At 30.9% G+C, this 26,955-nt stretch overlaps 2 protein-coding genes and 1 pseudogene across 3 annotated transcripts; all 3 read left to right on the plus strand.

Annotated features, from left to right (window-relative positions):
- The first annotated feature begins 782 nt into the window (after positions 1–782).
- Positions 783–5,197, plus strand: LOC113870202 (protein HOTHEAD-like). Its single transcript, XM_027506799.1, has 6 exons — positions 783–855; positions 2,571–2,916; positions 3,240–3,541; positions 3,623–4,008; positions 4,471–5,036; positions 5,143–5,197. Exons 1-6 carry the CDS (start codon positions 783–785, stop codon positions 5,195–5,197), a joined length of 1,728 nt encoding a protein of 575 aa, XP_027362600.1.
- Positions 5,198–11,058: 5,861 nt separating this feature from the next.
- Positions 11,059–12,942, plus strand: LOC113870203 (annotated as a pseudogene).
- Positions 12,943–18,806: 5,864 nt separating this feature from the next.
- Positions 18,807–24,490, plus strand: LOC113868622 (hydroxymethylglutaryl-CoA synthase-like). Of its 2 annotated transcripts, none has more exons than XM_027504374.1 (13): positions 18,807–18,893; positions 19,028–19,140; positions 19,833–19,939; positions 20,539–20,671; positions 21,062–21,205; positions 21,347–21,505; positions 21,723–21,796; positions 22,548–22,623; positions 22,796–22,851; positions 22,940–23,027; positions 23,181–23,321; positions 23,403–23,552; positions 24,057–24,490. In XM_027504374.1, the coding sequence occupies exons 2-13, from the start codon at positions 19,078–19,080 to the stop codon at positions 24,282–24,284; spliced, it is 1,419 nt and encodes a 472-aa protein (XP_027360175.1). In that variant the 5' UTR covers positions 18,807–18,893; positions 19,028–19,077; the 3' UTR covers positions 24,285–24,490. The 2 variants fall into 2 exon arrangements, with proteins under 2 accessions (XP_027360175.1, XP_027360174.1); XM_027504373.1 differs by having other exon boundaries at positions 18,834–18,893; positions 19,076–19,140.
- The last annotated feature ends 2,465 nt before the right edge of the window (positions 24,491–26,955 follow it).

Raw genomic sequence — 26,955 nt, forward strand, 5'->3', positions numbered from 1 at the left:
GTAATAGTGCTGAGCTGACTTTTTATCTGTTTTAATACTTAGAAAAAAGTTGATGACAAAAATTAAATTATAAATTTTTAACTTTTTAAAATTATGTATTAACAACAAATTTTATAGAAATTTATGACAGATCATTTATATACATGGACAAATACTATATTTAAGCTATTAAAAAATTATGTGACAATATTATCTCATAACCAGTGTTATAATTTACACATACATAGAGATATCTATACGATTCATAACTAAAAGAGGATGATACCAGTCACCACGGGCCACATTATCACAACGGATACAAAAGAAAAGAAAAACCACGATCAAGGTATTTGGCAGTTATTAGGTGTACAATACAATACCCAACTGTCTTCTATCTTCTCTAGTGACCACTTAATAAATAAGCCAATTAAAATTGGCATTTTCTTCCCATTCATTTTAAACTTTTTTTCTTTCTTTCTTTCGATATATAACTCCGATACATTGGTACAATAAATTTGGCAAGGCAAGAGATTGTGAGAGCGACAAACAAATCACAAAGTCTGCATTTTCTTGTCATTGTGGGCCATGTTTTTACATAACATCAGATGGCTTTGGCTTCGGCGAGAAAAACAGTAGGTGATCTTTATGTTAGTCAAACTTATAGCCGCTGGCATCGTTGGGGCTGCCACTTTATATAATGAAGAAGAAGGGTTGGTTTGAGTCAGCAGAACGTAAACTAAATTCGATTCTCAAGGCCTTATTACTCCAAGTTTAGCTGCGCTGTACCTCACAAGTCAGCAGTTATGGGTGTTTGGCTGATTCTGGTCTCACTTGTTGGGATTCTCTTATCTCCTAAACATTGTGTTTCACAAAAAGGTAAGAATATACCTTTGTTTTTCTCTGTTTTAATCAGTGACCATATAATTGCAGATAGGTAAGATTGCAGGGTGAAGCAGGTATCAAACAGAATGTAGTACTGTCCTGGTGAAATTAGATTGGATAATAAATATTATTACTTATTAGTGATTTTCAAGATGTCCCACGTTCATTAAAAATGTAGTCATAATATTCTTTTTAAAACCAAAAAATTTTCGCTCTCAGTGAGTTACACCTAATTTACTCTTACTGTGTTTACTCTCTCACGTTGAGCTTGTTTGCTCAATAACTCTAACGTCGAAGAATGTTTTGAGGCATTTTGCTCATAGCTCTTGTTTAAGTTATTTTTAATTATTTTACATAAATAATTTTCTAGAAATTTATTAAACTAGGCCTAGGTGAAATTCATTCACATGTATTATTCTAGGTGTAGTTTATTATGGCTCATGAAAAAAATAAAAGTTCATTATTCTCGCTAGAACACAGACAATGTTGCGGGTTTATATATTAGTTTTGAGATTAAATAATGTCATGAAGTTATCTCATTAGAAAGCTAAATAACTTCACTTCAGAAGAGAAAAGGAGTAATGAACATGAGTAAGCAATTGGGGTACTACACATTGGTCATTAATTAAGGGAGACGAGGTGTTACCAAACCATAGGAAGTGCTGTGGAATCTTGATTCTCCATCAATAGTTTTTTGCTTTTTCTCTTTTTAACTTTTCAGTCAAGAGATACATGAAAAGAAAAAAGAAAATAACACGCATTAAGAAAAATCTTGAATCATTAAAAATTAATATTGTATCCCATATTATAATTTTTTTGTTATGCATACATCCAATTGCTATATCTAAAGATGTTTAGGTCCTAATAATGCAAAAAATATTTTTGAAATATGAATGAGATATTTCTAACACATTATTTCAAATATTTTTTTTATCATTGATTAAAATTTATTTGATTCATAAAATTATATAAATTTTATATTTATTCAATGAACTTCATTTCCGTAGTTAATAATTTTTTAATGAATTTTAATCAGAAATGATATATTGAAAACATAAAGATGCAAGATCCTTTTACCAACTCAAATGTTTTAACAGGGATTGAGGAGGGCCCTTGTCTACTCTGAGCCGCCCCAAGTACAAAAGTTTGATCATTTTATTGCATGGGAAAGGGCAGGGGAAGTCCTCTTCATGTGGGTCTAACTATTTAAAACGTAAGAACATATTAGTTGACTTTTTTTATATGAATACATAGTTGACTTTAGACCTCTTTACAATGCTTCCAATTTTCCTTGCCTAATTAATACATGTTTGAATAAATATTATATTGCACCTTATCACATTAAAATGAATCAACCAATTCCCTACGTTGCTAATTCAATATATGGTTCCGAGAGAATCTGATTATTTTTTCCCATCAGGAAGAAGCAAGATGATTTTAATCAAAGACTTTCTTTTAAAAAAATGTTCACCATTTAATAGATCCGCGGTGCCGGCTAGCAATAATGGCAAAGCATTGGAGGACTAGTATTATCAAATGTTATGGATGAATTCTGAGAGTGTGGTTGACTTCATAAACATGTGAATTTTAATCATTGTTTAAATTACTAAAAAGTAACACCAAATATAATATTTCATATAATTATTTCGATCCTTCAATTAAACCTAGAAGTGTGGTTCAAAAACATCATTCATGACACACATATGTATACACAGGTAGGAAATATACGTTTATGCAGAATGCAACATCAGCTGGAAGAATCTCCTACTACGACTACATCGTAATTGGTGGCGGCACGGCGGGGTGTCCCTTAGCGGCGACACTGTCGGAAAATCACAAAGTTCTTTTGCTTGAACGTGGTGGGTCACCTTATGGAAACCCCAACATCAGCAATTTAGCTGCTTTTGGTGTTGCACTCTCCGACACCTCACCTTCTTCTCCGGCTCAGCGCTTCATCTCCGAAGACGGCGTAATCAACTCAAGAGCTCGCGTCCTTGGCGGCGGAACCTGTTTGAACGCTGGCTTCTACACTCGCGCAAGCCCTCACTACGTAAGGTACGATTCAATACCATGTTTTATATGATTTTTGTTTACTAGCGGCATGAGACGAGTGTATTATTAGTTAAGAAATTCATGAATAAAATGTTTATATTAAAAATATATTAATAATTATCATTTTTTAATTTTGATTTTTGTTAACATCAATTATATTTAAAATATAATAAATATATACTTAAAATTTGAAAATATCATGCTACTATGAAAGAAAAAGATATAAAATGATGATTATTTGGATGAGAGTAGTTACTCTAATTTGTATATCTTTTTATTTGATAATTTGATGTACTTGCGTGTGTTTATGCGTGTGGATTGAACAGAGAAGCTGGTTGGGAGGAAAGGTTAGTGAATGAGTCGTATGAATGGGTGGAGCGAGTGGTGGCATTTGAGCCCATTATGCGGCAGTGGCAATCAGCTGTGAGGGATGGATTGTTGGAAGTAGGGATTGTGCCTTACAATGGTTTCACTTTCGACCATGTTTATGGGACTAAGGTTGGAGGCTCCATCTTTGACCAGAATGGCCAAAGGCACACTGCCGCTGATCTCTTGGATTATGCTGACCCCACTGGAATTACTGTACTTTTGCATGCCACCGTCCACAAAATCTTGTTTAAAAAGAAAGGTTAATGATTATTTTCCATTATAGCATTTTGTTGATTTATTTTGGCACTCCCACAATTTAATTAATGATTAATTTGAACAGGTGGATCAAGGGCAGTGGCGAATGGAGTAATATATAGGGATGCATTGGGGGCAGAACACAGGGCATATCTGAATGAGGCGCCCAAGAATGAGATAATAGTGTCAGCGGGTGCATTGGGAAGCCCACAGCTTCTAATGTTGAGTGGGATTGGGCCTGCACATGAACTTGAGGAACATAAGATAAAAGTGGTGTTGGAGCAGCCCATGGTAGGACAGGGAATGTCGGATAATCCAATGAACGCAATCTTTGTCCCGTCTCCAATCCCCGCAGAGGTCTCTCTCATTGAGGTTGTTGCCATTACCCACTTTGGCAGCTATATTGAAGCTGCCAGCGGCCAAAACTTTGCTGGTGGCTCTCCACGAGATTACGGAATGTTTTCCCCAAAGGTTTTTTCAACTCATTAATGCCCATTAATGTTTTAACTTCACTCAAAATAATGCTAACCATTTTTATTTTTTTCAACTCCCTCAATCAATCCTCTTATTTATTATATAAAAAATTGAAACATCTCACCACAATTTTCAATACAATTTTAGCATGGTTTTCTATAAAAGGAGGTTTATTTATTAATTTCTTACTAATAATCTAATAGCACGTCCCAATATTTTTCTTAATCTTTTCAAAATCCACTTTTATATTCTTAAAAAATATAGCATTCCTCAAACTTAGACAAGTCTTCTGAGAGTTTCCACTGAACTACACCTTTTGTTCCAGGAAAAAAAAAAGAACTTAATACAGCCCACACAGGCAACTCTCTGGTCTACATTAACCTTAACAACACATTTGACAACCCAATTGATGAATATCAATGAACTTGTGATTTAATTTAGTGGCAATGCACAATGCAGGTTGGTCAATTCTCGAAGTTGCCTCCGAAGCAGAGAACTCCAGAAGCCTTGGCAAAGGCAATAGACTCGATGGAGAGGCTACAGGAGGCAGCGTTCAGGGGCGGGTTCATCCTTGAGAAAATAATGGGCCCAATTTCAACGGGGCATCTTGAGCTACAAAGCAGTGATCCAAATGAGAACCCATCAGTGACCTTCAACTACTTCAAAGACCCCAGAGACTTGGAGAGATGCGTCCAAGGCATTCGAACCATCGAGAAGGTAATCGAATCCAAGGCTTTTGCTCCATTCAGATACAAGAACATGCCAGTGTCCTTGCTACTCAACATGACCGCAAGTTCCCCCGTTAATTTGTTGCCCAAACACACCAACACTTCAACGTCTTTGGAACAGTTCTGTAAGGACACTGTGATGACTATATGGCATTACCATGGGGGTTGCCAAGTTCGGAGAGTTGTTGATACTGATTATAAGGTTCTCGGCGTCGACGCTCTCCGCATTATCGATGGTTCTACCTTTAATTATTCTCCAGGAACTAATCCCCAAGCCACTCTTATGATGCTTGGAAGGTAAAACAATAAGATTATATATATATATATTAGGTGATTTTATATTATGAGATTTCTCATATTTTAATTCATTATTCTTATCTCTTATTTTCTTATTTTGGTGCAGGTATATGGGAGTCAAAATTTTGAGAGAGAGACTTGCCGGCGACCAAACCGAGTAATATATATATATATCATCTGTGTTTTTTAAGGTTCATCAAATGGAATTATTAGGTTATTCAGATATCTAATTGGATTTTATATCAAGTTTCTTTCACAATGAGAACGACTAGGAACGCACTCCCCTACGTCTCATTGCTTAATCAAAGCCAAAAGCAATGAAATAATATTATTTTCATTGTTTAAGTTACAACAGATGGGCAACTTACTGGCTTTTTAGTCTAAGTTTGAGGTTAATTTGGTAATGGCTTTCACTAGGTGATGGAATATCAATGAGGTGACAGCCTGACTGGACCACTCTATTTATAAATTAACATTTTTTAATTATTCAAAAATTAATTAAAGAGTTAATATCATCTTTGACATCATTAATAATTATTTTATCTCTCACTTACTCTTTTATTTTTAATATCCAGTTATTGCAAAAAGTACTCTTTCAACATAAAACACGGCAACTAAAATTGTCTCATTTTAGCATCAAGTAGTCTCAACTCCAAAAACTAGCTAACTATATCTGCAGTTAATTTAAGATTTTCCAACACCCCTACACATTCATATTATTTGTTTTTGAAAAAAATTAATAGATTATTTTTTTAGTAAAAACTAATTCAATATTAAATTCAATTTGAGTTTAGCTTAATTCATTAATAAAAATTAATTTGTGAAGTGATAATTATTTCACATACTCTTCTTATAAGCTTTGTTTTTATTATATTTATTATTGATGTAAGGTCTGAACATTAAATGTGTATTAAATTGATCAGACTCTTTCATCTTCAAATAAATAACAAACTCTTTATTTTTTGAAATTTAATTATTTTGCTTACCCTTTTTTCGTTTTTCGAGTTTTGAGGGTTTTTTTTTTAAAAAAAATTGCTATAGGCAAATCTATTGGTTTTTTTTAGCTGAATCGTTATTTTGTTTACTATCGATTACTGAATATAATTAATTTGACATATTACCTCCTGAATTAGGTTTTTTAATGTTCATTAATTGAATAGCTCAATCCGAACCGACTTTAATAAGTACGCTGATATTGGTAATAAAAAATGTTAATATGCTGCATCCATGTGGAAAGGATTATACTGAGTTCGTTCATAAATGAGTAAGTTCATTTGACTCGTTAAGCATTAACGAGAATAAGTGATCAAATATATCTTCTCAAAAGTTCGAAGAGGGCAGATATATGGTTATATTCCGTGGTATAAACTATGGGAATGAGCTTTCAATGAACAATTAATATCATTTATAATTCTTCTATTTATTAAAGGTAATGATTATATTCTACGGTACCAATGTTTTTCTCTTTGTAAAAATCATCTTCAAAGGAAAGTGAATACAAGGCTTAATAAGCATGAAAAATTGTTTATACGTGTATTATATATAGATTAATAAATGTATGGAGTTGAAAATGAAGTGGAAAATAAGATACATTTACAGACATATTTTACATAGTATATATTGCTATTCAAGCGCCCGTTTTCAATAGGGCACTAAAAATATATATAAAGAGTAATATGGGTAATATATGGCACAGTATGTGCCAAGATTTTGTTGCCATATAAAAAAAAAGTGCTAGTAGAATATATTTTGACACACTTTTTTTATCAAAAAATTGGAAATTGTTAAAATTTATAAATTTGTGTGTATGACTCGTTAAATAAAGAGTGTGAATCATGATTTTTTTAAGTCTTAAAAACTTTCAAATAAAAATGATAAAAAAAAGTGTTAAAAAACTATATGAGTGTTTTAAAGAAACTTCAGGAAATAAAGAGCCCAAGAACGCATCTCTCCCGTCAGCAGGAACCGTGGACAGAAGGAAAACAAAAGAGAAGTGAGAACTTTGTTCAATTTTTTTTAAAATTTAATTGTACCTTCAATTTGAAGTTTGAATTTTTTTCAAATATATGTTTTTTTTTTCACTTAACCTTTCCAATTTTAATTTAAATCAATAGCTACCTTATTAATTAACACTTACATCGATAACGTTTATGATACAGATTACTTATGATTCAATATTTTCTGAAAACTTCTCTCTCTTACATTAAATTATTTTATTTTGCATGTTCCCTAAAAATTAAAATATGCGAGTATAGACTATGAAAATGTCAAAATTTCAACTTAAGCCAAAATTGAAAGAGTAAAGTAATATTATAAAATTTATTTTTAATTGGAAATAGCCTTTTTGTCAGGAGCCTATATATAACCTGAGGTCTTAGCTTACATCAGGCTTAAAAAGATTATGTTAACACTTCTTTAAAAGTCTATTTAATTTGAAAAGTCACATTTTGGGCTATTAAAAATCTTTTTAAGTCTACCACACTGATCTATTTAATAAACATTCATAATAATAATGATACTTTGATATTATATATTTAAAAGCTTAAATTATTTGATTTATATATAAATTTAGATTTATTAACTTATTTAAAAACACTATAAATAAACTTATAAGCTATACTAAAATTTTAAAAATACTAAATCAAGCCTTAAAAAAAATAGCCAATCAGATAAATGCATAGGTCATAAGCCTTGAATATATAACGCGGTTTCACTTATTTAAACTCCTGATTTTTAAAAAGAAACTCTAAAGTGGTTTATGCAAAGCAAAAGCTAGGAAAGAATCTACATATTGGAGTTAGAATTAGGTGTCTTTTTTCAGATAAAAGAAAGCTTTGCATGGAATGCGTAGAAAGCAGGCACCACAGAATGGAAGGATATCCATGAGCATATGCTACTTACACGATTATAAATGCCTCTATCATTTGTCTCGCTTCAAGCAGCTATCAAAGATGTTTAGGCTTTATATAATAGAATTTGAAAACGACTAAGCGAACCAGTTGCTGGGCTCCTTCCCTTTGGCAGTCGTGCTCAACAAGAACGTGCATGAATCAATCATTTTGGTTTATGTATGTTTCTTTAATCCGTATGATCCGCCAAAGGAGAGTTGCCCTGTAACTGATTTTTGCTTAATTAGTATATACTCCACTATTATCTACGTTCAATATCATGCCAAAATTCATTCTTGTTTTACGGGTGAGGTATGCAATTATATTCATCCCAAATTGAAGTGCAGTAGTGCTATATATATAGTTAGTGTACTTTCTATTTGAATCAGTGTGATTTTTGTTTTTACTTTTAAACACAGAAACTATGCTTGACCGCTCAAGTACACCTTCTGATGTCATCTTCTGGATCCCATATAAAGTGTAGTGTAATTATTTTCTTTTCTTATATTCATTCTTCGTGGTTTTTGATTTTTTTTTTTTTTTAAATTCTCACATTATCTCCATCTCTCTCTCTTCTTTTTTTATTTATCTTCCTCCACGTGTTCCACACCTTAACAAATCATTTTCCTAAAGTGAAAATGGAATGTTGTTGAGGGACAAGCTAAATTAGAATATGAGACAGGCAGTTCAGACCCTAGGAAAAGAAAAATGTGTTGCATTCAGAACTAAAACATACAGCTCCGAGCAAACTGTGGAGTAGTGGGAACTCGATCTGGTTCGTGTTGTTGTACTTACGAAGGAGTATGAATGCATCGTAATCGTGCTTAAATGCATCCTAATACGATTCTATATACTAGCAACCTAATTAGAACCCCCTCACGAGCTGGAACAAACTCGTAAACACACGCCATCTACCTTTTAATAAAGTTTATCTAGAAGAAATTATCATCCAGCAAATTAAGCACTGGGGATCCTGCAGCTTTATCTCTTCATATTACAAACACAATTATCCAACAAATATCATAGACTAATTTATTAATTCCGTTGTACCAATTATCAGTCCTTCCAATGATTTAATGATACTAAGCCGAACTGACAAAGATTGACGCTTGAATTTAATTTGGCGGTGATGAATACAAAATGATTTTTAGGATGCCCGCATGCAAATCAATAATACTACCTCTGTGGAAAATCAATTTAAGTTTTTTATTTATGTTAGATGTACAGTATAAATAATATCTTCCTTGACTTAATTACTTGTTTAAGCATGCTTATTTTCTCTGAGCACATGATCGATCTGCAACAAGTTTCCGTTTTCAAAACTAGTTTAGAATTAATTCGCAATGATGTGTATAGGCAAGAATTAAGCTGTTCACACGAATCACCAAAGTTTGATCAAACTCTGGCAAAATGATCAGTAGCGTCAGCTAGGCCATCCCATGATAGTAAGAATGAGAAGATAAGTAGATTGCTGGATACCCCTTTCTTAAATTAATAGGCAATCAAGCATAGGAATTTTATTCTCGGAAAAGCGAAAGGGTGTCTATATGATGGAGGCAATTTTAGAGGAGGATGCTTTAAGCTCTCACCCGTTTTATTCAATACGGTTTAGTTACTTGTAATGATTAATTTTAGCCAGCTTGGAGTCATAGTTTAATCAATGACTACTCAATCACTGTAAAACTTAATTAAATCTATACTGAGATTTAAAACATCGATAAAATTAATATAAACTGTGTACTTCTTGATGATTTTCTTATTGATGATCTTGTAGAAGAGAACATGCACACAACTGCAAAAAAAAAAAAAAACTATTTATTAATAATTCAATATTAAATTGATCTTTATTTAGATAGGCTTTTTCTAATAAATATTAATATGTTTGTACAGATATTATGACTTTATATTAACACATTTATTGTTCTAATAAATAAATTTTTTAATAAAAATATTTATATATCTTATCAATATATCAAATATTACTACAATGCATTATTAATGTTAGTTTAAATTATTAAATTTCATAGTAATTTTTTTTGTTAGATAAAGACTATACTAATAAAAATATTTTAATACTTGAACATTTTTATTTTTTGGTAAATGAAATTCTTTTTTTATAATAAACGACATATACCCAAAAAAATTGATAGGAGTGAATCTTTGAAGAGTAATATAAAATTAAAATTATATATATGCACATTGTCTTTACGACATCAATGGATACGTTTTATTAAGATTTATTTACCCCAGTACTATATTAAAAATATATTAATTTCTTTGGTCAATCATATATTAATTGTAAACATAAGTAGCCCCAAAATTTTGTGCTGTGCTAGATGGGCTAATTTGGGCGCCACGAAGCCGAACTAAGAAATAAAAACACGTGTGAATGAACTTTAAAAAAAACTAAGTTTAATGACATTATGCTAATCAAAGATTATCCGTGTGTGCGATCACAAAACTTTAAAATGTTAACCAGTTGTGAGAAAAAAGCAAATGTCACAGATAAAAAAAGAAACGTAATTATTCCAAATAAGAAATCCGGGGGTTATCGTGATAGTGCCGTGCCGGCCACTAAGAAAACTCAGCCTTCACCTCTTGTTTGTTTTCGGTATCGGCATCATCTGGATTCTGAAACTTCAAGTCTCATTACTACAAATTCCAATAGCATTTTAATCTCTTCCTGGAAGCACCACAAATACTTCTCATATTGGCTAAGGAGTTAAACACCCCAAATGCTATGGACCAACCAACTTTGCTGTCTGGGTATTGATTTTCAACCAAACAAAACCCATCAATTTGATAAACAAACCTAATTAACCCAATGTCTTTCAACACTTAAGTCGTCATGAATTTCCCAACTTCATACGTATGAAATAAAATGATGCCGTACTCAAAATAGCAAAACTGTATGATATTGATTGGCATTGTATAGAAGCTAGGAATGGTTAGGACTTAAGACAATGGTTAACAGAAGAGGGTCGTAGGAACACTCCAATCTGTCTAACTATTGAACTTTGACATTTACAACAACTTGGTGAAACTTCCAATGAATACACAAACAAGGAAAGAAAAGGAAAGGAAAGGAAAGGAAAGACAATATAACAAAATAGTATGAAAGTGAAAGAAAGAAAATGCACCCATTTTGCGCTGAAGAAGCATCTCAATCCTGCTACAACGTCTGTTTTCCTTCTCCTTTTCATGCCTCTTACTCTGATAAGTTTCATAACACTCCCAAGTCTAGTGTCCATATAACTGGATCAAGCCATGACTTGGAAGCAGCCACATCTTTCACTCTTCATCCACATGCCCAATTCACCCATCACGAGGCCCTCCCTTCTTTGGACTAGTCATATATTGACTTTACCAAAGCATACCCTCTATTTGGCAACACTTCTCACGTTGATCAAATACGTGCCCAAGAATATCATCACTTGAATCCCTCCTACATTTGTTTTGATTACTCTGGACATTGCCTTTTCTCCTACGCTCAGGAGCAAAGATCATGTCCCACAACTGAAACTCCTTCTTCATCTTCTTGTCCTCTTCCATCGCTGCCTTACTTAGAACCACCCTTCTTTGTTATATCCTACAAGTCAACAACTTTGCATTCTCAGATACTCCATGATGGCCAGGAATCTGGACTAGAATCCAAAATCAGAGAAAGAATTATGGGATTTATGAATGTCTCTGAAGCTGATTACACTATGGTTTTCATTGCTAACGAGGTTTCTGCATTTAAACTTGTGGCAGTTTCATTCCAATTTCAGACTGATGGAGAGCTCCTCACGGTGTATGATCACAAGAGTGAGGCACTGGATGTGATGATTGAGACCTGCAAGGAACAAGGAGTTCATGCCTTGTCAGCTGAATTCTCCTGGCCCAATTTCAGAATACGGGGCAGAAAATTGAAGAAAATGATAATGAACAAAAAAAGGGAAAAGAAAGAGAGGTCTATTTGTTTTCCCACTTCACTTAAGTGTTACTGGAACACCATATTCATACATTTGGATGTCCATGGCACGTCTTGTTTGATGCACGTGCATTGAGACCTAAAGAGATGGAAACATTGGGTTTGACTTTGTTTAAGCCTGATTTTATGGTATGTTGCTTTTACAAAGTTTTTGGTGAAAGTCCATCAGGTTTTGGGTGCTTATTCATCAAGAAATCCAGTATATCTGCTCTAAAAGAAACAAGCAATCCCACAAGCAAAGGAATTGTAAGCTTCTTTCCAGCATTTAGACAACCTCAGCCAGTGGAAGAGTTTGTCATGGCTAATGAACAAACTGAACCAAAAGTAAGTACTGAATTACAAGAAGATGGATCACTATCCGCATCAACTAAGCTGAAAACAAGTGAAAAATCTCCACCACATGGGACTGAACAAGTGTTGTCATCAGAAATTGTGGAGTTAAACACATCCCTTGAATCAACTGAATCTAGAGAAAGATTAAGGGCAGTGAGTGGAAGCATAGGGATTGAATGTAGAGGATTGGACCATGCAGATTCAGTTGGGCTAATAGTAATTAGCTGCAGGGCCAGGTATCTTATTAATTGGCTTGTTAATGCATTCATGAGTCTTCAACATCCACATTCTCAAACTGGGCTAATTAGAATATATGGATCGAAGATAAGTTCACACCGTGGCCCAGTTGTGGCATTTAATGTGTTTGATTGGAAAGGAGAGAAGGTTGATCCTGTGATTGTACAAAAGCTAACGGATCGGAATAAAATATCTTTAAGTAGCTCAATTTTAGAAAATGTGAGATTCTCTGACAGAAGTGATGGAAAGAGACAGAAGGCTTTATAAAGCGGAGTGCATAGGGTGAAAGGGTTGGCCCAATCTAATAAGAGTTTTGGGATAACTGTGGTCACCGCTGCACTTAGTTACTTGACAAACTTTGAAGATGTATATATACAGGCTATGGGCTTTTCTTTCCATGTTCTTAGATGCAGATTTTGTGGAGAAAGAGAAATGACGATACATGGCTTTAAATCAAAAGATCATTGTTGTATGAATTGTAACTTTTTTTCCTTTTCTCATTTTTACATTATAAGTTATACCGATGTAATTCCTATTACTTCGGATATTTGGATAATAAAATGATAAAATCCTTATTGTTTAGCAATGTACTCTCTCTTCGTAGTTTATTTTTATATATAATCATGAGCTTGGACAATAAAATTGGATTCACTGGACTACTAAAATCTTGAAAGCTCAAATAAATTTTAGTCTCTTAAAAAATAAGTAGTTAAAATTTATTATACTTTTTATTTAAATTATTAAATTTTGTGCCTTATTTAGTGTTAAAAAGCATTAATGTTTCTATTGTCCCCAATAACAACAAACATCCTCATTCAAAGTATAATATATCAAGGTTTTTATTTCTAGAGGAATCAACTAAGTTAGCTGTTTTTGGTAAAAACAAAATTAATGAGATTAAAGACTCAAAAGTCTAATTGCATAAAGACAGGTGAATTGGTGAATGGAGAATCTACGGCACAGTTTATTTAGCCAATGCACACGCACCTATTCCCTTTTAAAGAAAGGCATATTCACCATCTGTTGTCATTTGTCAATACACTCATGCATCTATTCTACTCAATTCATGTTTTTATCATTCTATTGGGTTCACGGAATAAAAACCAAGTGACATTGCTTACAATCAGTGAATTTTTTCGTACAAATTTTTTTTAATATATTTAATATATTAATTAAATTAAAAAAATAAAAATCTTAAAAATTAAATTTAAAAAAGTAAACTGTCAACGTAAGAGAAAATTACTCTTTAAAAAAATTATCACATTTTGGATACATACAGAAATAGATTTATAAGGACAAACACATGTCACCAGCAAAATACTTTCGAAGGTTTATGCTCGAAAAAAACCAACTAATCAATCAGCATGGACGATAGATTTAATTTCTCCTGGGATATATATAAAAGCAAAAGAGAGTAATTTTTTAATAAATAATTTTAATCTAAATAATAAAAATAAAATACTATATCAACATTAATTTAATGTTTTAATGTTGTTTTCTTAATCCCCAAACATACTATACGTGTTACACACAATAAAGTTTATTTATGATTTTTACCATTCAGCACATTAACTTCACATGCACAGCTGAACAGTAAACAAATTATCAGTGCAATGGTTATACACGTAATTCTTAAGTTTTAAGATACTCATTTTAAAAAATATATATATTCTTAGGTTCTGTAAATGTTTGTTTTTCATTTTACCTATTATATATACTTTTTATTTAATTTAGATCCCTACCTTGCTAAATAAAAAATTCCAATTAATTCATACTGTTAGGTTGCTTAACCCTGAAGTGAGGGAAATACTTATTTCAAGCCTCCTGAGAAGCCACTTAATTACCTCTTGAATAAACTATAAAAAAAAATTATACATAATTTGTGAGTATTTTTTAAGATAAAAATATTTTTAAATAAGAATATTTTTAAGAGTTGATTTTTTTATCATGTCAACAAAAATTTTATATTAAACAATTAATTTTTAATTAAATATTATTTTTGATTTATTTAATCATTATTATAAATTAAAAAATTATCCCTTTGTTAAATTTTATTTAATATAATAGAATATTTATTTATAATTTTTACTTTCTAAGTTTATAAATTTATTAACTTTTGAAACAACCACATAATGTGTTTTAAGTTATCATTTAAAATTTTATTTCAATTTAACACTGTACATGTTGAAACTACTGGCTTAAAATAAAAATTGTATGTCTGAAATGTTATATTCTTAAGGTAACATAATATACTTCCCCTTAGTTTTTATGTTAACAGTAACTATGCCTATAAAGTTTTAATTTAACCTCTTTTATCATTTAGATATCACATGATTTTTATAATTATCTTTCTTGGTGACAAATTTAATAAAATATTATTTTTACATCAGAATAAAAATATATATATAAATCATATAATCATAAAAAAAATCAAAATGAAATAAAATCACATAATTAATTTAAAAAATTATATAAACTTTAAAAAATATCACATGATTTTTATATTTTAATCTTAATAGTTTATAGTAAAATTTAATTTGAAAAAAAATAATATTCTCATTCTTAGGTAGAAGAGATTTGTTATTTGACATGCTGTTATCTTTCCTAATTTAAAAAAAATATGTATTTCTTAAATTTACATATTTTGTAACATTTTTTTATTATTTCACATTGTGTAAAACTTTTATTTTCTTGATTGAACTTAAATTTTCTTTTGTTTTTTATGTCATTGGATGTTTTTAGTTTCCTTCTCAATATCACTCTAGTTTTTGTGCGTTTTTCTCTCTAAATAATATGAGCATTGCATTGAGAGCTTCTAAAATTCTCGTAGCAATCTCCACTTGGTAGTTTATTGTAGTCCATCAATGTTATTTAATTTTTTATAAAGGCAAGCACAGGCAGTTGGATCTCAGATCCTTTCATTGACAACTAATTATAAATTGATTTCTACATAAAAAAATTCTTCATTTTAAGATGTCGGAAGATTTTTTGTGATTGATATTAAAGTCATACCTAATACCAGTTGCAAAGAAATTACTCTCTCCGGTACTTTTTATAAAAAATAAAATAAAATATTTTTTTAATTTTTATTAGAAGAAATAAATGATAAATTTAAGATAAATTAATTGTTAAATTTTTTATATTTTTTTATTAATATTATTAAATATACAAATTACTAACTATATTATTTATTATCATAGATATTTTTAGAATAAAATTTATATTTATAAAAAAATAACATACTTAATTATTTTTTTATGTACTGATTTAATTTTTTATTTCTTATAAAAAAATAAAAAATATATAAATTTATGTCATAAATTCTTGTTTAAAATAAAACACAAGTATTATATTGTATCTTTTAATTCAAAAACCAACACTTAGTTCTATGTATTATAAAACAAGTAAAATTTGTGTCTGCTCGTGCAAGGCGTGGGAAGTGAGGAGAGAAAAAATTAATTATTTATTAAATACTCACATTTATGAGGTTTTGTTATTGAGAACGTGAAGCGCGAGGCTGGGAGGCTGTCACAATTGTGGCCGTCAAAGTTAAGTAAATCTCACCACTTAGGATTCTAACATTATTTGTTAAAATTAATGAAATTAAGAAACAAATTTTCTAATGAGGATATAAAATAAATAATAATTTTTTATTAAAAAGTATATTATTATTCATTAAATAATCAATAATAATTTCATTATGTAATAAATTAAATATATTAAAAAACAGGTGTATTCTAAAATAAAAATTGATCATAATTCATGAGTCCTGTTAAAGAGTATAAATAATAATAGTTAATAAATTAATTCAATAATTTTTAAATTCATTTAATATATTTTAAAAATATTTCAATGTTCTATATAAAGGTATTTATTATTTTTTTCATACTTTCCGTTTACTTTGTAAGGCCTACATTTACTTAAAATGTTTAAATTTAATATGATTTAATTATTATTAATTTATATATATATATATATGCATGTATATTTAAAATAATTTATTATTATTTTAAAAAAATTAAACTTGCCAACTAACCTTATGTTGACAAAATATCTGCTCATTGAAAAATATTATTGTAAAATAATTTTGTTTTAGCATTAAATAAAAATGCTTATATTAATGTATTTTTGAAAAATAATTACTTATTTTTTAATTTAAAAAATTGAAAGCAGAAATAATTATTATTTTTCTAGCAACTATTCCAAATATGACATAAATGCTGAGATTAATTTGTACCTATTTAATGAAATATCACCTCATTTAACTTCTTAACTGTTTTAACCCATCCCATTAACATGTGAGACAACAATCACTGCTGCTGTAACACTCACAATGCTGGGGACAGTTGGAATTTGATCAGTACTAGGGGTAGTTTGAGAAGGAAAGTGATTGATTATTCAACTACTTGATCTATCTCCTAGCATCACTACATGTATCATACTTGCATATATTTCTTTTATTTTATATTATTTTTTTTCAAAATATTAATTTTACAAAGTAATGTGGTAAAATGAATTTTTTTTTTAATAAAAGTGGCTTCCTAAATAATGCTTTTAAAATATTATTTAATTTTTTAATTTTTGTTAAAAGAATTAAAATATAGTTATGAATTTATTTGAATATGTAGATAAAATAATAATAAATAGGTATGTTATTATGAAAATATTTATTTAATTTACAAAATAATAAATGTTTTCACAAAAATTATTAAAGAAAATATAATATAAAATAGAAAAATATGCATATTATGTGTGAGTTAGAAGTAAATATATGTGTACAATTATGTGCAAATGTTTAAGATTAAAATATGAGTAGAGAATTGAAGTTAAACAGGTAAAAAAGATGTGAATTGTGTGTAGCATCTCCTCAGAACTGCTAACTTGTCTCCATTTGCAATTTATATATATATTTTAGAAGTAAATATTGAATTTGCTTGCAAAATTATCTGAAAGACCACAACAGTGCATGTGGATGCAAGAACTTGTCTGTGATGATGATTCAAATTCAAAGTCAAGTCACACATGGATTGCATCTGCCTTTGCTTATGCTTTGGGTTAAGTGTGTCCTCCTAAGGTAGCTCTCACCATATCAAAGTAACTTTACAACTGCATGTGAGTAGCAAAATAAGAAGTCCTACTGTAACAATGAAATTGAAAATGAATTAGCTAGCCTGTGTCTGAAGAACCTAGCCAAGTGTGCATTTTGCTTAATCTTGTGCTAGTCAGTTTGATTTGAAGACAAGAAGTCACGGAATCTTCCTCCAACTCCCTTGCGTAGGCATTCATCCAAGACTTGAATGGATTGTCAAGACAAAATTTTATCAATGAAATTATACCAATATGAAGTGCAAAATAACAAAGAAATGCTGATTTTACTGGCATACTTTCATTATTTTTTTTTCTCTTTTTACCAACCGTTTCTTAAAACTTTTCTCACTTTTGTTTTGAAAAGAAAAATAATTTGGTAAGTAATCCAGAGTTCTACCATATATAGTAACCCATAAATATAAATTGGGGACCATGAAACATGAGAGCGAGGATGATCCATGGCCTTGACCATAGCACATGGTTAAAAGTTACTTATGCCCTTTCAAAAGTATTAGTGACAGATTCTTCGAGATTCGCTCTTTAACGTTGCTTGACGACATCGATCTGTATTATCTTACAATTTTTTAAAAAATTTGTAATTTTGAATAATATAAAAATTATAAAATTTAATATTATTAAATATGTTAATACTATTTAATATTATAGTTTTTAATAAATTATATAAATTTTTATATTTGTGCAACATTGTACATATTATATTTTTTTTACATTTTATTTTATTATTTTATTTTTTATTATATTATATAGATTATTAAATCTTTTTTCTTCTTTTCCTTCTCTTATAAGTTATATACACCGGTAAGATATATAACGAGTTAACAACCTTTCTACGTTGATCATGTGTCCCAGGATCCTCAGGTTATCCACCTTCAATGCATTTGTGGCATACAAGGATATTGCGGCTTGTTTACATTAGTTTTGAATGGAGGTGATTGTAACACTTTGATACTAGTAAGTATAAAATTAAGATATAAATTTAAATGTAAAAGATTTAATAAACAAGTGAAAGAGCAAGAATAAAGTGATTGATAAATATAATACATATTTATGACATGAAATAAAAAAACTAGAAAATTAATATGTTAAATTCTATAATTTGAATAAACAAATCACAAATAAATTTTCAGGTATAATTAGAGATTGACATAGCGGTGGTAAATAATGGGAAAAGCGAAGGTTAAAGTTTAAAAAGGGCGCTTGGTATGTGTTGTGTTTGTTGGAGGCGCGGGTGCTCACGAAGTCTGCGTTGTTTTTGATTTAGGGATGAAAGAGCAAGCACTTGGGACCTGCCTTCTACACTCCACCACAACCTTTGGGGTTGGTGGCTGCTTCCTATTTCTATTTATTTTTCTTTCTATATATACACACATCAATTCCCCAACATTTCCATGTGACCCTTCTCTCTACTCTCTCTTTCTCTCTGTCTCTCTGTCTCTTCTCTTCTATTCTAGCAAAGAGAGGCTTTGTCTTCCTTGTTTTGATTTGGAGCCACTGAACAGAAATGGCAAAGAATGTGGGAATACTGGCCATGGACATCTACTTCCCTCCTGCATGCGTTCAGCAGGTCACTACAACTTTCATTTTCTCTTCCTGTTTTTCTTTTTCTGTTCTTTTGAGTCTTCTGTTTAACCTTTTCACTTTTCATAATCCTAGGAATGGAAATTCAGTGACGGTAATTTTGCTGTTAGCTAGTTTGCTTTGGACAAAATAATCACATAATCTGAGTTTTGTACTTGAAAGAGTTCACTGGAATTTGTTTTCTTTTATATAGTTAAAGACTCCGGAACAATAAATTTATCTGACTAGGTAATAAGTGTGTCAGTTGGGTACATAGATTTTAGGACTGGGATACCTTCTAAGTTTTAAGAAGTTCATGTACTGATGTTGGATAACTGTTTCTTAGGTGTAAAAAAATTTATTTTTCTAACTATGCAATCAATTTTGGTGGAAACTTGAAAGTGATGCTGTAAGGCTTGTGATCTATTTTGCATTCTCACCTTTTGTTTAGATAAGTTATCATGTGAAAGGAGCCAGCCAATTATCAAAAGTAACAAGAACAAGTGTTCCTTATTTTGGTGTGACTAGAGGAGGAGGCAAGGGAGAGCACTAACCAAATTATTGATTTATTTTATTTTTACTCTCAATGCATCCATTGTTCTGTTTTTATTATCTCTCAGAGAGATAAAAATTGAAGTTGCTTTAATCTGTTTCACTTTTTAAGTAAGGTCTTCATTTTCTTCACCTAATCACGTGCAGGAAGCATTGGAGGCTCACGATGGTGTTAGTAAAGGGAAATATACCATTGGACTTGGACAAGATTGCATGTCATTCTGTACTGAATTAGAAGATGTCATCTCAATGAGGTTTCTACTTTGGTTTTGATAGTCTCTGCTTTTGTATCTGGTGGTCGTGTGTTTGGAGTCGTAGTTGCATGTAGCTAGTATTCCTGCTTCCGGGTTATCCTTGTCGTTATTGACTAGGATGTCATAATCCATAATATTTTGTAAATGCTAAAGTAAGTTTTACAGCTTTACATAATGGTTTGATGGACCCTCGTTAGGGAAAGTTTAAATTGGTCATTCAGTAAACACTGCCCATTATGAAGATTCAGCTCTGCCAAAATTTTCAAGATGCATGGAATAATCTGAATTATCTTGATGTCGTGAGGACCATTTAAAACATGTTATGGTCATCAGTTTTTTGCTATATGTTGAACAAATGTTGTCACTTTTATATTAAAATAAATCTTTTAACGTATCTTTTAGCCTTGATGTAGCTTTATTGATTTTTCTGTTTCGTGTGACACTCTTGACGTAATTTTTCAACTTATTCTACACTTAGCTTGCTGGTTTTTGTGTTTTTTATGTTCAATATGACTTCAATGCAGAAGATTTATCTTAAACCTTATAATTAATAATTTTTCTGAGTCTCATCTCTTAATGACAAATTATTGCTTCTTCAGTTTGACAGTGGTTTCTTCCCTTCTCGAGAAGTATGGGATTGATGCTAAACAAATAGGTCGTCTTGAAGTAGGCAGCGAGACTGTGATAGACAAAAGCAAATCCATCAAGACATTCCTGATGCAGATCTTTGAGGTATCTTTCTAGTGTCTAGCAACATGGACATTGGATATATGATTCTCTGTGTCAAAGTAGACTGACTGTCTTCTTCATCTGATTGTAATTTAAATACCTATTTACAAAGTGATTCAACCTTAGTTTCTATTATTTAATCATGGATTGAACATTTTTTCTTAATCAATCTTAGGTGTATCAAACAGAGCACACGGCTAAAGTGGCTTATAGCTAGCTGTGCTCTTCTCATTGTAATTCCAGAACCATACCAGATACTGTTTTATATATTATAGGATGTCTATAATGTTAATAATCAAATTGGGTTGATTCTGTTATAAATAATTTTCTTGATCAAATAATTTGTTTCCATATCTCTAATACAATATTCATTTATTTGTCTGAAACAAACAGAAATATGGAAATACTGACATTGAGGGTGTTGATTCAACTAATGCCTGCTATGGAGGAACTGCTGCTTTGTTCAATTGTGTCAACTGGGTGGAGAGCAATTCATGGGATGGACGCTATGGACTTGTTGTCTGCACAGACAGTGCAGTAAGATAATTTCTCCTATCTTACATGCAATTTAGAGAACACTACAACTCTACAAGTTCCAAACTCTATACATGTCCTGGATTGTGTTGTAAGGTTGGTGATTTAATTTCAAGCATGTGTAACAGATATTTCCATTCTCAGGTGTATGCTGAAGGACCTGCTCGACCTACTGGAGGAGCTGCTGCAATTGCCATGCTAATTGGTCCTGATGCTCCCATTTCTTTTGAAAGCAAATTGAGAGGAAGTCATATGTCTCATGCTTATGATTTTTACAAGCCAAATCTTGCTAGTGAATATCCAGTAAGCTTTTCAATCCCTTTTCACTTCTCTTAGAACAAATTTTCTTTTGGGATAATATACTGTGATGGACAAAGCGTCACTGCAACCTTATTTTGGTCTTAATATAATATGAAGGATAGCATTTGATCGTTCATGTCTCTTAAGTTTTACTTGTAGCTCGTTGATAGCATTTTAGGATGTCAACTGCTGCAATAAATCCACATTTTTTGTGTTGTAGGTTGTCGATGGAAAGCTTTCGCAAACTTGTTACCTCATGGCTGTTGATTCTTGCTACAAACATTTCTGCAACAAGTAAGTTTCTGATAATTTTAGTATTTAAGAACATATTTTTTATAAATAATAATAAGAACTTGGGTTATGAAAACCAGACCAATAAAATTAGACCAATTTGAATTGATCAAAGATCAACTGATTAAATGAGTTTACTCAAATAATCAATAAAATATTGGTTTACTCAGCATTTGCTGGCTCAATATAGAAACCTGCTCTGGTCTCTATTGACAAAATATTTTTTTATATGCTAAATCTCATTTTCAAAATCTTAAAACATGTGCTAATGTGACTTGTGCATAATTTTAAGTAGAAAAAGGAGATTCTTTGTTAGGCTATAGATATTTTATTGAGACATACTAATAACGCATTCTTTAACACATTTTTTAAGGCATTCTTTATCATTGGCTGAAATTTGTTAGGACTCATGAAATTATAAATGAGTCTTATTAAATAGAAAGTGAGACCCACAACATTTTGTGAGTTTCAATAAATTTGAGCCAACAATAAAGAGTGTATTAGTGAGTGTATAGCTAGTATTTTGCATATTCTAAATGAGGTACGTCATTGTTTTACATTAAAGAGTTAACTGCATTAGCGAAGGAATTTGAGCCAAATGGGAAACTGAGTTTTCTGTGCAGCATTCTGCTTAGCAGTGGAAAAGTTATTGTATAAATAAATAAATCTGATAATATTTGTATTCAGAATGATACTATTGGAAACATTAAAAATAAATAACCAACGAAGTGCTTAACTATATTTACTTTTGCAGATATGAGAAACTTGAGGGAAAAGCATTTTCTCTTTCTGATGCTGAATACTTTGTATTTCACTCTCCTTATAACAAGGTAGTTTAGACTTTTTAAAGTATTTAGCATGTAATATTCTAACTCCTTATAACACATAATAATGCTTCCTGTATCATGTTCTATACTTCTGTATCTCATTGATGTATCTATAGTTGTATTTCTTTAGTATGTCTGCTTGTGTATTTCTTTTAATACTTCCTACTTTCTGCAGCTTGTACAGAAAAGTTTTGCTCGATTGTTTTTCAATGACTTCTTGAGGAATCCCAGGTCCTCTTCATTTCTCCATCATCTGTAAAACTTGTTTAATTTTTATTCAGTTAATGCTTGGGTGTTTTAAATTTGATTATGATTGCAGCTCTGTGGATGATGTTGCCAAAGAAAAGCTGGAACCTTTTGCAACTTTATCTGGTGATGAGAGCTATCAAAGCCGGGATCTTGAAAAGGTCTGAAAGCCTTTCCCTAATATAACCTCCTGTTTCTTTTAGATACTGATTACTTTTCCTTTTTATTTTGGGGTTGGATAATGTGGTGTAAATTCATATTTATAGAATTCGGTAGAATGTTTGCTTATGATGTGCAATATAATTGATTTGTAGGCATCCCAGCAAGTTGCAAAGCCTCTGTATGATGCCAAGGTACAACCAACGACTTTGATACCGAAGCAAGTTGGCAACATGTACACTGCATCTCTCTACGCAGCATTTGCATCCCTTCTTCACAACAAACATAGCACATTGGTGAATGTTCTGACCACTATCATGACATTTCCCCACAACAACATTTTGTGTTGTCTAATAAATTCATTTTACAATTTTCAGGTTGATAAGAGGGTGATATTATTCTCATATGGAAGTGGCTTAACTGCCACAATGTTTTCTTTGCAATTACGTGATAGTCAACCTCCATTTAGCTTGGCCAACATTGCTGAAGTGATGAATGTTGATGGAAAGTTGAAGTCAAGACGCGAGGTATTGATTTATAACTGTAAACGTCTTGTTCAATATGGAAGTATTGCGCATGTTCTTTTCAGGTTTAATATTAAATTGAACAAAGCTATTCTTAAAACATAAGAATGCATATGTTTTAACAAATATTTGACTGACTGACAAGTATCAAGGTGGGCATATATATATATATATATACACACACACACACATGAATGGAAGGAAAAAAAAAACTACTCTCTTAAGTCCATTTTTAGGGCATTTTTATCTAATTTACACAAATTTATGAAAGTAGTATTGATTCTCTTGATTTTTTTTTAAATTACGTGCCAATTTTACTCTCATTTAATATTATTTAATTTGATCTCATTATCAATATTTTAATTTTGAAAATTTGTTCCTTGCTTTGCTGATTTTAATTTATGATTCCTACATTTATTCTGGGCAAATAGGAAAAAGAAAGTAAATGTTTGTTAAGATCCTGGAAACAGAATCAGGTGTTGAGCTACAATATTCTTTTGAATGCAGTTTCCTCCGGAAGAGTTTGTTGAAACTCTGAAGCTAATGGAACATAGGTATGGTGCCAAGGAGTTTGTGACTAGCAAGGACAGTAGCCTTTTATCTGCAGGCACATTCTATCTCACCGAAGTTGACTCCATGTATAGGAGATTCTATGTAGAGAAAACTAAAGAAAATGGTTTGACTTCCTCCGTCAACGGTGGTATCGCCAACGGTGGTATCGCCAACGGTCACTGATGCCACCATGTACAACGAGCAATAAATGGTAGTATCAAAAGAAGGGTATTCTTATTTGCATTAGTTCTGTAAGGGATGGCAAATGGTTTCTGGGTAGAAAGTGTTAAGTCCAAATATTTTACCTATTTAAGATGTAGTTACTCAAGGCTAAATTTTATATATTTTTTTGTGTACTTTCGCATTTTAATTAATGGAAACTAGTCTTCGAAGATATATGGCTTTATCATTCGTATATTTGAAATTTCACGCCGGGAAATGCTAGCAACAACATTTCTATTTAACGTATCCTTAGTTAACAATTATTTAAAAAAAAATATAAATTTACGTGAATTTTATTTATAATTTAATATTTTACTTTTAATTTAATATCTTTTTATAATTTTATGATTTTTTAATAAATTTTAACTAATATATAAAAATGTGATCTTGACACTTCTAAGTAGATTAGTGTGCCTTTTTTTGTGATACAGGCCCATAAAAAAATTAGCAAAGGGAGAAATGGACCCAAGAACGAAATATGTATAGATTAATTTTGGTTTATGGTTACCAGATGTATCATTTATAATTTAGTTATTTTAGAAAATTCAATTTATGACTAAACTTAATTATTTTTAAAAAAATGTAAATTTGAGCATTTTGAGTTGAGTTAATTACTTAATAATAGTTATATTTATTTTTTTAAAAGTATTTATCATACAATTTTAATACAATGAACTTTTTCAATAAAAATTTATTACTTTTAGGTAACTTAATCCTAAAAAGTCCAAGACTACAAAACTCTAAACTAATTTGTGAACGCATAAATATTTGTTAGTTAATAATTTACTCATCATCGGTCGATGTTCAAGAATAATATTCAAAAGCATGAAATGTTTTTTTTTCTTTTCTTTTTCTTTTCTATGTGATATAAATGTGTTGTTTTATTTTTGGGGTCAAAATACGAGCTTCTATTCTAAGTAGGATTGTTTTTTGGATGATTTGGATGAGCCATGTGGGATCAAAGATTAAGGGTTAAGTGTAAGACTCCTGTTTTGTTATTTATTAGCTTTGTATTTTGTGTGCATTGTTAATACATGATGTTTGAAATTAAGAGAGTTTTAAGTGTGTGAGTTATAAGATTTTTTACTATAGCAAGATGTATCTCGTTGTAGCGAGAGAAATGAGCGTTTAGAATCAGGCTCTCTGATGCTCTCTCGTTGTAGCAAAAATGCTCTCGCTATAGTAAGGAGCTTTTGTTGTAGCTAGAATGACAGATAATAAAGGAGAAAAAATATTTAATTTTTTTGTTGCAGCGAGAGAAGGTCTCGTTATAGCGAGAATGTCGCGAGTTGAGGGGTATTTAAAGATTTCCAAGTTGAGAAACTTAGATTATAATCTAAGTTATGACCATTCTTCATTTCCTCTGACCTCTCTTATCATTTTCTCAGAAAATCCTTGAAAAGTTCAAATCTTTTCTTGATTTAAGCTTGGGAGTTCACTTTTCTTCCTCCTTAGTATGTTCTTGAAGCTTGGTTCTTCATTCCTTTGGTTATTCTCTTGTTTTTTCTCTTCTAAATAGGATCTCTTATGATATTTAGGAAGAACCCGACGTTTTAAGCAAGATCTCTCACAAACCCTTTACTAAACTTCTATTTCAAGGTAATGAGAGTTTTATCTTGTTACTAAGAAAGTTGTACTTTTATGTTCATGAAAATGTTGTGATAAAATGCATGATTTTGAGTATATGATGGATGAGAACATGTTTTTGTTATGTTTGAAGTATGTTTTGTGGTATTGATGACATGTATGATCCTTGTTTTTATGTATATGCATGTATATTATGGACTGAGTCTTGGGGTGACCAACCTTTGAAAATGATTGAATGATGTATGATGTGATAATGAATTAGAGCAAAACACGGAGATAAAAGCATGAATAATATGATAGTATATAGACAATGAGTTTAGGTTATAGTAAATAATGAATTTAGGTCATAATGACTAATAAGAAAAGTAAATGTATAATGAGAAATGTAGAAATGAAATGCAAAATATGGAAAGAGAAGTAAAATGAGGAAGGAACATGATAAGGACAAGTATAAATAGTTCAAAGGGTGTGGAAGATGGAAGCGATTAAGAAATCTTAGAAATATTAGAGTGGTGGATACTCTTCTTGAATTACGCATAATAAATGAGGGTCTACAGGCCTCACACTTATTTCCTGACTTAAACTCTTAACCACGCTTTTGCTAAAAGGGACTGGGTCGACACACATTATATCCGTGTAGCTGCAGCTATCTAGCAACTATTTATACTAAGGAAGACCTCAAGGGATCCTAGGGGTAATGAAAGTGTAAAGTGAGAACTCCGAATGTTAATAGAGAAGAAATGTAATAAGTTGAATAATTGATGAGTGTTGCTTTTATTTGCATGTAATCTTGTGGCATGATAGTTTGTTGTATTTGGTTTAGTTTGTATTTGTGAAACCCTTACTACTTATTATGCCATCAATATAAATATAATATTAAAATAATCCAAGCAGTAAGAAAGCCACATGTATGAGTTTACATTTGTTCACATTAATAGAAACTAAATACACCATCTGCATCAGTTATCCAAATATGTATATAGCAATCATCTGTCAAAATATACAGTCATCCAGTCATATAAACATATACACATAGTTGATTTAC

This window comes from Abrus precatorius, unplaced genomic scaffold (assembly GCF_003935025.1).
Source record: "Abrus precatorius isolate BTA unplaced genomic scaffold, Abrus_2018 Scaffold6, whole genome shotgun sequence".
Lineage (NCBI taxonomy): Eukaryota > Viridiplantae > Streptophyta > Magnoliopsida > Fabales > Fabaceae > Abrus > Abrus precatorius.